General features: G+C 38.7%; 1 protein-coding gene across 3 annotated transcripts in view; it reads left to right on the plus strand.

Annotated features, from left to right (window-relative positions):
• The window catches only part of GALNT18 (polypeptide N-acetylgalactosaminyltransferase 18), a 251,920-nt gene that overhangs the window by 195,204 nt on the left and 39,341 nt on the right, over positions 1–17,375 (plus strand). For all 3 annotated transcript variants that reach the window (XM_075502133.1, XM_075502132.1, XM_075502131.1), the window contains exons 9-10: positions 1,078–1,215; positions 5,444–5,539. In XM_075502133.1, the coding sequence (XP_075358248.1) occupies positions 1,078–1,215; positions 5,444–5,539 (234 nt within the window). The remainder of the gene's footprint in view (positions 1–1,077; positions 1,216–5,443; positions 5,540–17,375) is intronic.

Consider the following 17,375-nt stretch of genomic DNA (forward strand, 5'->3'; position numbering starts at 1 on the left):
AAAATACTTCCATAATAAAATATACTTGTTCCAGATTAACGTTAATTCAGTGCTTTGGGATGTAAGAAGCAGTCGTTGCTTCAGCAGCTCAGAAACCTGGATACTTGTAAAGATACCTTTTTGATGTGTAACTGGGAAAATTCAATGCTTCCAATGTTATTTTAAAATTATATCTGGTGGCTGACATAATCTTAGGGGCGTTTCTGGCCCAGTAAAGGCTGTTGTTTAAGTACATAGATTATAGGATTTCCCTGTGAAAATTTATTTATCCTGCGTTTTGGTGTGAGGCAGAAGTGGTTCAAGCACAGTGTGGAGCAAAATGTCTCATTTTACTGCCTGTCAAATAGCAGCCATGGATTTGCACTTAGATCCCTCTCTAAAAATTTCTGCTGCGTGATTTTAATGTAATAAATTATTGATTTTTATATATAGGGAGCTTATGAAACCTCACGCTTTATGATCTGCTCCTATGATAAGTAGAAATCAGGTTTAGCCAGAAATGTAAAGGAGAATAAAAATTAGGGGAGAGATTATTCTGCAATTGCTTTTAAAAATAGCAACTTCTCTTTTTACATTACAAGAGTAATTTAATAAGTGATATTTCAGAAAGGTGAGCAGAGCTTCTGCTCTTTGCAGTGAAGCCGTAAACCCAGACTTCAGAATGGCCAGAAAGTGTCATATACTAATGATTAGGCCACAGTGGGATGCCAGCAATATGGTTGTTTCTAGGGCAGCTTGCTACTTTCTGCCAATTACTTTTGCATTTGGAAAGTGCCAGGAAATTCAACAACAGTGCTATTCCTTGGAAGCTAGATCTAAACCCCACTGAAGTCAACAGGAGTGGTTCCATTGACCAAAGCAGACTTTGAAAGAGACCCCGCCATGGTGACCTGTATCATATTTAATTGGGGCCCGATGGAGTGTGTGTGGCTAACAGAGTCACTTTGCAACCAACAGCTGATCATTATCATAGGTCATAATCATCTTTGCAATGAGGGAGACTCTGGATGATTAGTTTACACAGAAGTGTATCACTGATGTCTTTTCTGCTTTTTCTGTCCTTTGTTTTATGTGCAGGACTCCGGAATTGATATTGGTGATATTTCTGAGAGGAAGGCCTTGAGGAAAAAGCTCCAGTGCAAGACCTTTAGGTGGTATCTTGTCAGCGTGTATCCAGAAATGAGAATGTATTCAGATACTGTCGCCTATGGGGTGGTAAGGATCTTGCTTACATTTCCCATTCTAAAAAGGCGGGGGAGAAAGGTGTAATCATGGAAGTAATTCATGAAGACAATGCCTGGCTCTAAGTAGAAGAATCAGATAAACTTGAGGTCACTAGTTAAATAATTTGTTAGACTGGTTAGTTGACAGAGACAGCTGCTCTGCTGTAGTTTATGCTGAGGTATTCTGAACATTATCTTCCTCCCTGATGTTTTGGTTTTTTGTTTCATGGCTTGCATTCCACTTGGAGATACTCAAGGCATGACGTTTTAGACACGTTGGAGCTGTCAGCTGGAAGGTTTGTGGCAGCAGGTGAATTAACAAAACAGGCTCAGTATTTCAACTGCAAGCTTCTTAATATTGTAGCCAGATCTTAATTTAGAACCTCAAATGCCTGTATTTTGGGATCATCATCATTGTCACTTGTATGACAATAGTACCCTTGTCTATGTTGAAATCACGCTTGACTTGTACTGTGCTAATTGAAGCAGAGACAATTCTTGCCCCTAGAAAACTGGCAATCTAAACAGAGAGGACAGGTGCGCATGACATGGAAGAGAAGCATAGTAAATTAATACAGGCCCATAGTAAGTTGGTAGAGCTAGGACATCCTTTGCACATTCTCTATCCAGTGTCATATTCACAAAAATGGATTCCTGCGAATTAAATTTGCCTTTTTGCATGCAAGTCCCAATTAGGAAACGTAACCAGTAAGATCAGATCATACAAGTGAAAGATTTGGTTTGAGACATTCCTCCTCAAAAAGAAGTCTGAGTTGTGCAGTTTGCCAGTGTGGTTTTGAGAAGACCCTCAAGGGTGCCATAGAGCAGCTGCTCTGTTTTGGCAAATGAAGTGACTGTATGCCCCACAAAGTTCCATGACCCCTTTGATGATCAATTAAAATTATCCTACTGGCTTTTCATACAATCAAAAAAGAGAAGAAAAACACTTCCAACAAATATTTAGGTCGTTGTTAAATGCATGAGATAATGATTACCTTCCAAAATAGTTCAGAACAATGCCAAAATCACACCTGTGTGCACGGAGCCTCTTCCATAGACTGTGTGGAATTGCCCTCAGCGATGCCATGATCTAATCAGGTGCAGAGTTTCCTGAGGAGAAGGAGGCATAGCAGCTAATAGGTGAATGGTTCTGTTTGTAGGTACCTCTGGCTAAAAAATCTTTGATTGCAGGTAGAAGTGATACTAGATAAAAAAAGGAAGACCAGTGGAATAGCTGAGGTACTTGTTGCGTAGTCTCAGGATTAACTCCGCATCCTGTAAGTCAAAATGAAAATCGGTGAACAGGCACCCTATGATTTTATATTCTGCTGAGACTTTTTCATCAGCCTTTGAAGATTCCTTGCTGGCAATATGCAAACCAAAAAGAATCAGAAGAGTTTGTTATAGAAATACTGACTCAGTGGTCAGCAGAACATGAATATTTAGGTACTGCATAATAATGCATATGATGCAGTCTTTTGTCTGCAGTATGAGAGTAACCTCATCAGCTAAGAAAGATGTGAGGAGTAGGCGTTATTTCGTTATTTGTACTGTCACAAAAGAAGTAGTGGACAGCTATGGCAACGTATCTCTACAAGTAAAGGGGGAGTGTTTTATGAAATACACAGCTTACAGTTTTATGAAATACTGTTGTATGAAACAAAAAGATAAAGTGTCCCAGTCTCTTTAGTAAAATAATTGCTTGGATCTCTAATCTTCCTTCATGTCTGCTTTCCTGTTTGCTTGCATGTCCTATAATGGAGAAAAGTGTGATATTTCAAAGCAAGTCAGCTGCTTGCTGATTCTCTCAGTGCTTCCATTCATCAACTGTCTTCATTTTTTGTAGAAAATAGAGATATTGCTACTATAGCATTATCATTAATTTAAAAAAATACCGAGTAATTACAAAAGTTATCTGAATAGGGGTAAGGGTTAGGATATAGGCCTCTACAGCGTCACCACCCATATTTATTTCCTGAATCCTAAATTTCCTCCTGTTCTGTGAGAGTTAGGAAGATAGTTGTCTCATTCATGTCTAGTTTATGCTGTGGCATATAGCTAGGGTTAGGGTTGGTGGAGGAGTAAAGGTTTGGGAACCAAAATTCTTTCTGAATTCTGCAGTAGCCTTAGAGTTAGGAGAAAGCGATGTCAGTGGGCCAAAAAGCTGATGTCTTTAGTGTAGGCTCTAGCTCCCTGATTTCAGCTTGACGTTTGAGATAATTTTGCAAATTCAGTATTTCAGTAGTCTAGTTCACCTCTGTATTCTGTAAGGCTCTAAGTTTGAAAGGGAGCAAATGGCAGTATTGAGTAATTATTTCCGTTTTTCAGCATGGGGATTGGCAACCTGGTTATATTTTGGGTTGTAATAAGATTAAGTCTTGGTAGTCTAAAACTGCATTAGCCAAGTTAATTGTTGGTTGCCACAAAGCCACTAGATTTTGGAAAGGGATGGTTCTTAAGAGTCTGGGCCTCAGATTTTGAAACAGCGTTACTAGTTAACAGGCCAACGGCTTTTTTGTTTTTCTGTTTTCTGTAGGGATCATTTCTCTACAGATATTCTAAGTTAATTGTGGAGTTGTGATTGGGGTAAGAGTTTGAGAAATTAATCGGAAGAGCTCATTTTATTTTTTTGTTTTCAAGGTTCATAAGAAGAGGACTGGTGTTAAGAGGAATATAGTGTTTTGTCTCTTGTTCTGTAGCGCCTGATCACCGGACAGCTGCTGCTAGGGTTAAGGTCATGTTTCTTTTTAGAGCTTGGGACTCTAAAGTCTCTGTATCTGTTTTACTGCTGGGTCAGCCCTCTCAGCTAAGTCACATGCTGATGTTGGTCAAGGCAGATTTTTTTGCTTCCTTTATTATGGGGATTGCTGTGGAAAGGGTTATAACATTAGGGCTAGGACAAGCATTAGAATTTGAGTTTGTAGAAGAGGTTTTGAAAAGCCAAACGTAGTGATGGATCCAGACATGACTTAATAAGGCAGATATTTATCATTGGTTTGGATAGAGAGTGGTGCCCAACGTCTGATTACGATTAGAGTCATGGTTGTGGTTACATTCATGGCTAAGAAATACAAAGCTTTGAGAGAGGAAACTATTTAATTCTCGAGGCTTGCAGCTAAGAATAAGACCAGTATTGATACCTAATGCATATTTTCTCTTTAATGTTGAGATTTGTCCTGTCTATTACTGAATTTAGAGTTAGGTTTGGAGTTGGAAATCTTGTAGAGATGAGTTCATGGTTTTGATTTTATTCACTGCCTGGCTTCAGTCTCTGGCTTGCCCACACTTCTTACAGACTAGTTCACTTCTAGACTTCCTTTCGAAGCACATCAATTTGTTTTCCTCAAAGGAGGTCCCTGTACACAGCTGACAGGAGTGCTCAGTTAATCACAGCTAGTTGCAAACCACATCACCTCTTCACTCCCTCCATCAGACAATTCTCTCATGTTCTCTGAACTGCTCTTATACCACTGAACACCTTTATACATGCCCTTGGGTATGCAGTCCACATCTTTGGCCTCACACCCTAAAAAGACCTTCCAGCTATCTGTGCTCATTAATTTAGCACTTCACTTTCAGAAAATTCTGTCTCAGCATTGCACAGGTAATATATAGGGCTTTGTGATGAACAGGGCCAAGTACTTTGCAGTCTGTTCATAGCTAGATTTCTGTGCGTGGGTTAGCCCAGAATAATGCAAAGAAGAGCTAGTGCATACCAATTGGCCAGGAGTCTCTTAAGTGTCAGCAGAAAGGATTTTTTTGAATTATTGCCAGAAATCAGAAGACTCTTCTGAGTGATTCTGCAAAGCTGTTTAATTACAGGGCTTTCTCCTATGTTTGAAACCCCGTCCATGCTGCTCAGCTAGCTGCACTGGTAAAAAACTTGTCTTTTGTATATAGTGTGTATCAGAGACTCATTGGAGTTAATATTTTAAAAATGTATATAAAAAAATATTGCTATCTCTGAAGGCTTTTTGAAATCTACCCTTCCCGAAACCTTGTGCCAGCATTATTGAAATCAGTAGTGTTAGATTATCTACAAGGACGAATTTAGTCCAGGTGCTTTCTCTTCAATGTCTTCACTGCAACAAGTATTTTTAATTTTGCACGTTTCCTTGCTCAACTACATATGATTTTTTTTGCAAAGAAATGGAAGTAATCACACCATCTTTTTCTCATGTAAGACTTGCTTGATTTCTTTCTCTTTCTGTTTATTTTAGCTGCAGAATTCCCTGAAAAGTGATTTGTGCCTTGATCAAGGGCCAGACACGGAGAATATCCCAATCATGTATATCTGCCATGGAATGACACCACAGGTTAGTTTGGCTAATGATCTCTGATATTGCTGCTGCTCTTAGTAGACCGTGTAGGAGGAACCATCTTGTACCTGTCGTCATTTTCCTGCAACAATAACCTCCGTAAGCTTGTTCAGTAGCTCTTTTATAGGAAGCTAGAACATTATTTCTGCTGTAAATTGAGAATCACTAGTATATTAGCGCTTTGACAATGAAGTTTGTTTATTCATTTTGAAAGAATTTAAAGAATACGAGAGTCAGCACTGACCCAGATTTGTTGATACAAGCTTTCATTTCTGATCTTTAACTGTGCATGTCGTATGAATGAAAAAATGTATTTTAAAACATTTTACATACATACATATGCATACTCACAGTTTATTTATACATTACCTGAAACAACATCTTTTTGACCTGATATATTTACTCTCATTTATATATTTACTGTCTCATTTTTACAAATCTACAGTCACCTTCTTCACACCATACAGCTGTGTCAAATTCCAAACCCTGTTCTTGTGAAAGTCCTTCTTCTAAAGCTCCTTTTTTTCTTTCTCTGCTGTTGTCCTGTTACTCTAGTATGTGCCAAAGACTCAAATTACCAAAACCCTTCCATTTTCTTGCACAACAGCTGGTTTTATTAACTTGGCAAACAAGAGGGTTAAGACATTGTATCTCCCCAACTGGCTAAGTATATGGGCATAGGTGAAAATGTTTCTAGGCGAATCTTGACAGTAAAAATAACGTTACATGGTCTAGAATATGCTTGTCAAAGACAGATATGCAAATTATCTAACTCTGAAAAATAACATAAGCAAAAATGACATAAAGGAAATGGATGTATTTGTGGGAGTGATTGGAGAAACTGAAAAATCCCTCCATTTTGAATCCTTTTTATCCTCTATCTTTTATATTTGTTTTCTCAAAAGGACCCTATTATGCTCCACTTGTTATGGAATGTGGTTTTACCCATGGAATTGTCAGTTATGTGATTTGACTATACAGCAAATGAATCCTCCTAATATCTCAGAAATAAACACAGAGCAACAAGGTAGTCTTGTCCTCTGTATCTGGATCTCATAGTGAGCTGGAAACATGAGTTTGGTGAAATGCAGATATGATTCTGTACTTCCTTGCCAAATTACATATGCTGCAACTGTGTTCTGTGCTGGCTTGCTTCACTGAGGGCCTTTAATATTGATCACTAGTGGCATCATGCTTGAGTAAATTATGAATGATGAAGACAAAAATATCTGAAAATCCCATCCATCAGACTCGCTCGCTGCATGGGCTGTGGCTTATTTGTCACATAATTATGTGGTAACCACTGTTTGCCTCCAGGAGGTTTCTAAGTTAGTCCTCAGTGTTTGCTAAGGAACTGTGTAATTCACCCATGAGCCAGAGCCATTATTCTTCATCTTCTGGGAGGGCACCATAACTCTCTTCCGGCATATCATCTGTGACAACAACACACTACAGGCTCGGCTGTACGTTCCAATTAGAAATTTTAATTATAGTTAAGAGACAAACAACAACAACAACAACAACAACAAGTCACTTCAGTTAGCACAGTTCAGTATTCACCAGATTAAGAACTACCTGTGAATGTCAGTTAAGTTCTGTGTAAATGAGATCGCAGCAAATAAATGACAGAGGGAAAAGAGGCAAGGGAAACTTTTCTTGACAAGATTCTGCTGCTTTCATAATTACAATGTTGTGTCTCCTTCCCATTACTATGTATTTAATTTTGTAACTAATGATGTTAAAAACAAACCCTAAAAAGGCCCATGTATGAGAAGGATCCCGGTAATGAGTGAGAACTTTCTTTAAAAGTGGAGTAGACTTTCTCTGTATTAGGGATTATGGTATTAACAGGGAAAACACTAACAAACATTATTCGGCATACTTCTATGAGATTTCCGTTGCACGTATTGCATCTCTTGCTTAAGCAGAGCTGCAGCTATGTACATTTCCTCTAGCATATTGGAAATATTTGAATAAATATTCCTTTTAATCTTAGTGAACTTGCCAGTAACCACAGACGATATTGGTGAGATGCTAATTTTATTCTAGTAGTGGTGAAATGCTATATAAAGGGGGTTATTTTACCCACCTGGCAGTCCTTATCAAAATAGATTAGTCAAAAAGATTAGTCCCCTGATTCAGGACTGCTTGTATGACTGAGGGTTTTGGTGATGCTTTCTTAGCTCTGGTGCAAAGTTTTACTGTTGCAGCTTTACCATTTATGGTTTTAGAGCTGTCACCGTGGAGGGCTTTGCACAATTGCATCTAGATGTGCATTAATATATCTGGCTGCCAGGAACCATTCCCTCATACGGAGTTTAAGTTGCTGTTCTTAGTTACTGCTATAGACTCTCTTCTAAGTCAGGTAACTTCCTTTTTTTTTTCCCCCTCTAACCTCTTTCAAATATTTTTGGATTTTCACCTTTTGCATGGGAGATGGCTTAGATGAAGTGTTTGACATCAAGTAATAGTTTTGGAATTGTACATATGGCTACTTTTCCTTTTAGCATGTTTTATACAAGAAAGAAATGACTGAAGTCAACAGAAAGGGAACTGTGTACCTGACATTAAAAATCCATGCTCCATTTTTTACAGACAATATCAAGAACATGATGTGTAGCTTCATAATTAAAAGAAGTAGAAAATGGCAAGGAAATATCCTCAAATATTGCAATGAAATGATCAGAAATAATTTTCCCTGCGGTGCTTCAGTTTCCTTTTAAATAGACATCAGAATTAGTGATGGTAAGACTTGTGTGATTCAGATTCCCCAACCTTTCAGCAATCCGCTCCGTATGTCTACTGTAACTAACATTAGCATATTCATAGTTCATTCCTGCAAGTATCTTAGAGCGCTTTATAACTGTGTTTATTTTGTACTGTTATACAAATAGAGAAACTGATGCAAATCTTACATGTGGTTAAACAGTAGGATGGAATGGAAAATCAGAACATCCTTAGTCCTCTAATACTACTAATGAGAAAGAATTTCACACAGCAGGGTATTTGCCTTGGCCTAAAAAGACAGAGGGCACTTGAAAAACCAGAATGCACGATTAGGTATGTTTTGTGTCCTCCTTCTGTCTTCAGAGAGTGCTTCCCAGAGTAGCTGTATTTTGTCCTGATCCCCAGGAGCCTGGACACTTCAGGAGTTATCATACCATCCACTGAGTAGAGCAACTTGCATGTTCAACCAGTGAAAAAACCAAAATGGGTGGTGATCCTGCAAAGCGTTCTCATGAATTTAAGGGAAAAATTGCTATTGTTTTATGTTTAGTAAGAATGACTTCATTACAAAATGTTGCCCAGATAATTATAGATTCTGTTGAGAAGTTCTTTGCCTTTCTAAGTGGTAGCATCTGAACAGCATAACTTTAGAAGTTGCTCATCCTCCCCCGATTCTGCTGCTGGACTGTATTGCTTCCTAAGCATCACATCCTTCCATTTCTGCCTTTAGTCACTATCTGTCCAAAATCAACACTGTCATTACTACTCCCATCTGTACAGCAACATACAGTATGTTGGCATAATTCCCCAGACTCATCAGCAAGAACATCACTATCACACCTGAACATCTGCTGTTACTTCTCGTAGCCACCATGGGTACTGGGCAGCTCTTAGATGTGCATGAAGAAGGCCATAAGGTGGTTTTGGTACCTTTGGTGTGCTGATGGTCAACTGTTTGGAAGGGGCATTTAGTGTATGTCTTAGCCTGTCTTATCAAGCCTCTTCTGCTGTGTAGTGCTGCTGCTGCTTAGAACAGCTGAACAAAACTGACTTCTGCAACTATTAAAATAGCTCACATAATAAATGCAACATGGTAAACCAGTTAACAGCAGTAGTTAAATAGGTTCCTACTACACTCTTCAGTGGTGGTAGAACTCATGTTGCTTTAGTTGCATGAGAACAGCTCAGAGGCAAAGCACAACAGCCCACAGTTATTCTTGGCCAAAGAGACTACACTGGAGACAGCTGAGGGGTGTGAGGAAGCAGCCCCCCTTCAGTGTGATCGTAGAGGGCAACAGGTAAATTGGGAGATGAGGTGGACTGGCAGTAAGGGAGAAGGTGAGAGGAGAGAAATGTAAAGGAAAGAAGGGAAGACAGAAGAATAGCAGTGCAAAACAGTACAAAACATGAAGTTCATGTGAGGCTGTGTGTTTTGTTTTTGTTTTTATGAGTGGTTCATGCTGAAAAGGATAAAGGTACTGTTTTAATTCTTGAACTTGTTGAAGCAAAGCTACAGTTCAGTCATATGTTTAGGCCTTAAAAGGTCCATTTCCAGCAGTGCCCCCATTTTCAATGGAAAAGATGGTTCCTTGTAGTTGCAGTAGGTACATGCCCCAGGCCTGACTGCGTTCTCTTCCTAATTCTGGGAATCACCTGAGCCTGGATGTTTGGTGTTGTGTAAGACTGCTGTCTAACCAGGCCTGTAATCTTGAAGGCAGACTGGTGACAGCATGTCACTTGCATTAAAACTACTCCTGAGTGATAATTTGGAAGATTCTTTGCTGAGAATGAAGCACCACATTATTAGAGTCTTTGTAACTATTGCATAATAAACAAGTACCATCAGTCAATGAAGTGATATTTTAAGTACAGGTTTACCTTGAAAAGTGCTTGTGATTGAGGGGATAATGGGCAGTTCTGTGTTCCCTTGTTCAATAGCTTCTGGCTTATATATTTCTCAATTTATAAGCAGTTAAATCACTAATCTCATCCAGGGATGCGAAAGTCAATACAAACCAGTTAGATTTTGAGGAATTCAGGTTGAGGACCAGGGTCAGAAGACTAACTAGATTGGGAGAATTGCTAGAGAAGAAATGCAGGAGAGAAGGGACACCCGTTCATATCCTTTCATATTCTTGCAAGAGATTGCAGAACTGACACTCGGAAACCGATGACTACAGCCCTATCTGGTATGAATTACTGCCTCTCCGCAGTGAAAGGAAGTCATGCCAACGAGTAGAGCTATGCCAGTTCACACTGTATGAGACTCTGACCTGAAAGCTTTATGTTGTATTCTAATCACAGTGTGTGAAGTACTGGAAACAGCAGTTACAAGAACTCCCGTGAACTTCTAAAAACTCTTTGTATGATTCATGAGTGTTCCTTTTTAAATGTTATTCATGTATATTTTTGTAAAAACTACTTTTTCTTCAATGTAATTTCTTAGCACGGTGGTTGCTCATACACAGATATTTGTTAATTTGTAAACAAGAATATATATGAGTAAAAATTGCTATCACTGAAGGCATTTATACTCCAGTAAAAAAGTACAGGGCTGATCACAAACACCGTATAGTTATTAGTCCAATTTCTAAAACCTAGGAGAGGGAACAATTCGTAGATGTTCAGCAAATAATTATCAAAAGAATTAAAATAGCTTTGCAAGTAATTAAAGAAAAAAAGAAAAATAAATTTGTCAGTTTATTTTAAATGAATAATTTAGACATCTCTAGAGCAAAGTTAGTTTGATCTTCAGGCTATTGAGACACTAAAAATATAAACGTCTCAAAATGGAGTTTTAATAGATCCTTGATTTTAATAAGTCTGTTCCAATGTTAAAAATTTTCTTTAGATTCCTCTGCCTAATGAAATTCACGTTGTATTGGACAATTGTCAATGCCAGGAAAGCTGGGAGAAGAACCACGTGCTTTGTCAGAAGGAGTGTTAAGGGAATTTGGAAGCAGAAACAGTAGCCCCCTTAGGAGTGGCTTTCCGTGCATGTGAAGTATGCTGACCAAGAAGTATTATATACCATTTTGTAAGGAGAAATTAATAGATAGCATGTGATTATATCCTTTACTATAGGTCAGGCTTTCCTTGACACCTTTCCATTTGCTTTAAAAAAATAATAAATCATGCAAATACTGAATACTGCAGCTGCTTTTCCTTGACAGTCTTGATTCTGCTGCCAACAGAGCACCACAATATTGCTGTCCTGAAAAGATAAAGGAGTTTCTGAAGTTTAAGAACAGCATATAGCTGTGATGACTCAGATCCTGGGCCTGGTTTATGGATGAATATGTATTCTTTTTCTCCTACAGCTGAAAATTAAACTTATAGTGAAATCGTAATTATTCTAGGCCAAAAATACAGCATTCTTAGAAACTACTATGAAATACATACATTTCAGAAAACAAGCGGTCTTTTGTTAGTTAGAAGGAGGACCCTGTTCTTAAGTGTGTGTATAAAACACATAAACATTGCAAACGGAGGCTCTGTGCAAGAAAATAGTTAAACAGAAGGCCCCACATCTAGCAGCCGCTGATGCTAGCACGTTTCAGTGGTGGTCAGGGAATAAGAACAGAACAAAACCTGCTGATGTGGATCAATGATTGACCCTTCAAACTTGAAAAATCACTGCCCTGAAGATGAGATGTCTACAATAAACATTTTCAGGGAGCCTTTTTTTAAGCAATAAAAAGAAGTACAGCAGCTGCTTTAACAGCTGTCAGTCACAATGCAAACTCAGGGTTGATGTTGATGTTTGTCTTCAAGGTAAACGTTAGACACGTTCAGTGTCCATGTATAAGACAGTCTGATCTGACATCTGCTCTGTGTAGTACCATTTCTTTCTAAGGACCTGCTAATGCATTGGTCTGAAGTTAGCAATTACCTGGTTTATGAGAATTATTTTATGTATGCAGACATATGCAGAGTGCTATACAGAAAATGAACTGTACAAAACATTCAGTTACATCTTGGTCCAGATACTTCACAGTGAAAAGTCACACCGCGCGGTAGAGAGCGTAGCCATTCCTCTCTTTGTACAGCCAAAGTCAGTACGTCGTTATTCATACAGAGTGAAGCAGCTGCATCAAGAGTGGCAGCTTAGCTGCTCAGCCCGATTCTTACAGGAGAGCAGCCATCAATCAGTCCCTGGCTTTGGCGAGCGCTTCAGACTGTGCTGCGTGCTGCGTTAAGCCCTGTATGGTTTGTAGCGTGGCTGCCTGAGATTCTGTCCGCGGTGCAGCCTTTTTCCTCGCAGTCTCTCTCTGCAGACATTGCAGATCAAGTGTCCCTGCGGAGGGGTCTGTGCTTCTCTTCCCGTTCTGCCAGAGGCTGCATCTGACAGAGCACGGACTCAGGCTCATTGTTTTCGTTTGCCCTTTTCACTAAGTCTTGTGGAATGATCTAAGCACTGGGCCCAATGCTAACTTTATGTACATGCAACGTGCTTTCTGGGAACAAGGGTATTTCCGCAGTAAATGCTTCTGGAACTAGAGTAGCTATTTTTTTTTTTATCTAGATTGCTCAGTTCAGTAAAGGTCCAAGTAATAGAAGATAAAGTTACAGAGTTAGTGAAACTGCCTACCAAGGATGGTTATAAGCATTAACGAATTCTAATTTTTATTTTAAAAATACTCTGTAAAGCACTTGCTTGCTATGGCAATTAATGTCTTGCATAAGACATTCCTGCTGAGTAGTTTTTTGAGGCTATTTATATTTATGTTAATTTCTTTCAGTGCATAAATCCTGATTTTGATCATAGTAAAGTTAATAGAAACTGTGACCTTGTTTGGAGTGGAAGCAAAATCTGGTATTAGTTTTTTGCAATCCCTTTCAAAAGAGATCGTTTTTCTGATGTATGCCTGAGAAGCTAAATCCAGCGAACACTTTTTCAAAGCTGCAGCCTCTTCAGAATATGACAGGTGCATCAGGGAGCTACAGAGATGTTTCAAAGGTTTCCGAAACCAAGCAGTCCTTCCTTGGCCTAGCACAGGCAGTACACCACTTTCTTCTTGGGGATGTGTTGTGGATGAAGACTGTAATATATCATTTCACATTGCATATTGTTTTCTTTTTTTAATCTTTTTCCTTAAGTTTGATTCTGGCCAAATTCTCATTGTTTACTTCAATGCCAAGTTTCAGAGAGAGAATCTGTTAATCTGATTTCTAGTTTTGGAGCTGAACCATTTTGGTACTGAAACATTTGCCATGAGTAAATTATTTCTATATTTGCTGTGGTTTGATTCAAGAGGCTTTCTGTTGATATAGATAATATGACGGTTACCCAGTCTTCTGTATTGCTTACCTCGTTCAAATTCAATATCTATTGCCTGGTGGGAGAGATTCTCTTAAACTGAAGAGAGTTGTTCATTCGCAGGTGAAGATCAGTGGTGTTGAATTACTAGCGTGTAAAGTACAAGTATGGATTTGATCACTAGGTCCATTGTCTGAGCGTAGACGTGAGTGATTTGTAGGCTGTATTTTGCAACTGACCATAGGTCTTTACGATAGTAGGACCAGAGACTAACCTGTCTCTTTGTTTTATGAAAGTATCAGACATAATGAACATCATCCTCTGTTAACAGGGTAAAAGACACTTGAATTCAAAAGAATGAGCATAAGAGGTCCTTCTTCAGGTTTCAGACCTACGATAGGTCTTTCATGTGTTCCACTTCACTGATTAAAAACAAAAGCAAAGGAAAAAAAAGCTGCAGAACAGCATTATTCTGGATCAGAGGAAATATCTTCTACACCCCTCAATTTGGAAAGAATAGAATGAATATTGCTGCTTGTTTATTTTTGTGTTTGAAACTATGTAGTGTAAAAATGTTGTGTATGCCTGTGAGAATTGAAAGAACTGATCACTTGGAATTGAAACTCCGACCATAGTGAAATGAAATAGTTGAAAAGCAATCTTTTTTTTCCTAAGAGTAACATTGATTTTCTCATCTGGGAGCATATAGCATTTAGGTACTCTTGGAGAAATGGTTTTGTTTCAAAGAAATTTTTTCTTTGTTTCGATAGGATGGCCTAGAATTAAAAGACTTACAAATGTCTTAGATGCTTTTGAAATCTATATTCTTGCCTAGTGTACAGGATCACTACTGAAGGTGAGTGTGAATAATGAAAAAGGAAAATAACACTATAAGCTGAAACCAGTGATCTGGCTAAAGCAGTAATCTTGACATTCAGGTTCCAGAACCTGAGCTGAAGTTAAAAAGCAAGAATTCAAAAAGTAATTCAATTCTTTTGAGTGCTATGAATATTTAGGACCAGAAGGAAGAACATTAAGAACTTGAATTACTTGAAAACTTAGAGCCAAGAAGGCTCTAAGAAAACAAAAGTCTTTTTTAATTAATATTGGCTAATCGATAAGCATTCTTCTGACTGAGAAATGACCGCTTGTTTTATGCAGGTAGATGCAGCAGAAGAGTCAAAGGTAACTTGGCCAGTGCCACAGATGACGTGTGTTTGAAAAAGCAAATAAAACCCCTAACCACAAAATATAACAGGAATAAAAGCAGTTGTCCGTAATATGCCGTATCTGTTCAGTCATCCGTTCTTCTAAATAAAAGGGAAATGCTCATCTCAGAGAATGGATAAGAGTTCTTTTAAGATAGCTGTACTATTTAATATTTTACAGTAGAGATACTGGTGAAATTTTATGTACATTACAAGGTGTGCTGAAAAGATACAGAAGCATAAGTTGACCTTCAATGGGAGGAAAGATTGCAAATGCTGATCAGAAGTAATGTCAGAAGGGTACTCAGAAAGTGCTATCAAAGACGTTCAGTTAGGAAGCTTTTGCCTAGTAAAGCAGCATTTCCATACATATAATAGAAACTTCAACTGGCAGAAATTCCAATGTAATTTACCTAGACTTGATAAACTTAGCTTTCATCACATTACTGCAGAAAAGAATAATGCAGCATGTCAGCAAAAAACAGCAGTAAGAAAACTTGTGGAGTGCACAGGGAAGTACAGTGGGGACCACAAAGAATGCTCGTGCACAGAAACAATAGGATTAATAAATTAACACCTCTGTTCTCCTCTGTTGTACCATACAGCTCACAGATCTGGGGGTTTTTCAGTTTGGTTTTGTTTGGGGTTTTTTTGTTAAGAAAAACTGGTTAATTGATATTGCTGTACTTTATAGAAGTGTCTTCCCAGAATTTTTTTTAATAATTTATGAAGTATTTCCACTTCATGATTTGTGTATCATGTTATCACTACCTTGCATGTTTTCTGTATTGCTTTAATTTTTGTACTTACCTCTCAGCCCATTGGTTATCCTCTTCATCTTTAATTCTGTTGCCTCTCTACAAGACTAAATCCTACTTTAGCATCATTATCATCTTTCTTGGTTATCTTGTCCACTGTTGATATGTCTGTTACTGATATAGGAGGAGAGGGACATATATCTCCTGTCTCTGTAGTTCGACGGGAAACTATTTATTCAGCATTTTCTTAAATAGGTGAGGCTGATGCAGGAAAAGAGGGTTAGTGGAATATCAAAGGAGTTGGTTTTCAGGCTATTAAAAGTTAATGTCTTATTTTGATTTCTTTGCATTTTATGAGATTCAAATCATGGTTACTGAGCTTCTGATGGTCACTGTAAGAACTTTCCTCCCTAGTTCAAATTTTTAAGGCAATTTGCCCAGAACATCTATAGTAAAAAAACTGCACTGATAATGTAATAGAAACAAACTGTTGTGAGCAAGTGCAATGCCGGAGAATTTAAAATTATCAGAGCATTTCAAGCTCTCATGTAGTGTTTTAATTTAGAAGAGATTAGAGTTGTAGCCTAAATATTATACAATAGTTCAAAACTCTTCTCATCTGGGAAATAAAAATGCATATGTTTTCAGGCAATTTTTTTTCTTGTCTTAGAGTATGTAATTTTTTGTATGGATAGTTTTGGCCAAAAGGATTTCAACAAGTTAAAACATCAAAATATTTGAAAACAAGAAGGTGAAATATTGCTGAGCTTCTAGATGATAAGCCTGGCACTGGATTCTGGATTCAGATTCTGTGCTTTTCGTGTTGGACACTAAGCCGATTAAAGGTAACGCTGCCTTTCATATTTGGCTCCGTTCAGGGGTACAGGCTTACAATAGTCTATTACATACACCCAGTGAGCTGGTGCCAAAGGGCTTTGGAGCTAACACCCCCAAAATATACTGCCTGTTGTGTTTTTGAAGCTGCTGCTGACTTTTGCCATGGCTGGCTAATACACTGATCTAGGAGCCTAAAGTTGGCCCACTCAGAGATCTCACTCAAGGACTTTGCAAATGAGCACTGCTAATATGGAGTGATGAGTGGTGTTCCTCGCCACGGGTACTAGACCTGCTGAAAGTCATAAAGGAATGCCGCAGAGGGACCGAATATCTTCATAAAGGAATCTGGCTTGTAGCTCAGCGTCAGTGAAGTGGTATTCACTGGCTTGAGGCCATCAGCTGTGTTGCTACCAAGGCTGTAAACACCTCACGATCTCTTCAACAGAGAAGTGCAGGCCTTGGGCCAGCACACCTGTGCTGTGCTGCGTGGTGCTCGCACCCAGCGGGGCCCTGCAGAACACCCCACCGCTGGGAGCTCCTTGAAGGGCCATCGGTACCGTACGCTCTGCCTTCCCCAGGTGGAGCCGGCTTTACGGCACCTAGAGGTATGCTTTTGATGTCCGGACAGAATGACTCCTCTTGGGTCTCGTTTGTACTAGAGCATTGTTGTCAACAGCACAGCAGTTGAGAACTGCTAGAAGCCGTGCCTCCTGTCCGCACATGAAAGTGGTAGCTGTCTCTGGCCTTGGACGTGATGTGACTGGTGAAAAGTGTGCTCCATCTTATTCAGTTATATCTTAATCATTTCAGTGGTACTTCACAAGTGTCCACGTATTTTTTTTCTCCTAACAAAAACGTATTAAGTGGCTATCCTGAGGCCACATACTCACAGTACCCTGATATTCCATATGCTACTTTAGTGTTGAGTTGAAATATTTTTTAAAAGTGAGATTAACTTCCCATTTTCTAGTAACAGTCTTTCTCTGCCAGGTGGAATAGGTGTAAAATCTTCCATAGTTCAGTTGATTTTCGTCTCAAAAATA

The sequence above is a fragment of the Mycteria americana genome, chromosome 5, assembly GCF_035582795.1.
Source record: "Mycteria americana isolate JAX WOST 10 ecotype Jacksonville Zoo and Gardens chromosome 5, USCA_MyAme_1.0, whole genome shotgun sequence".
In the NCBI taxonomy this organism is placed as follows: domain Eukaryota; kingdom Metazoa; phylum Chordata; class Aves; order Ciconiiformes; family Ciconiidae; genus Mycteria; species Mycteria americana.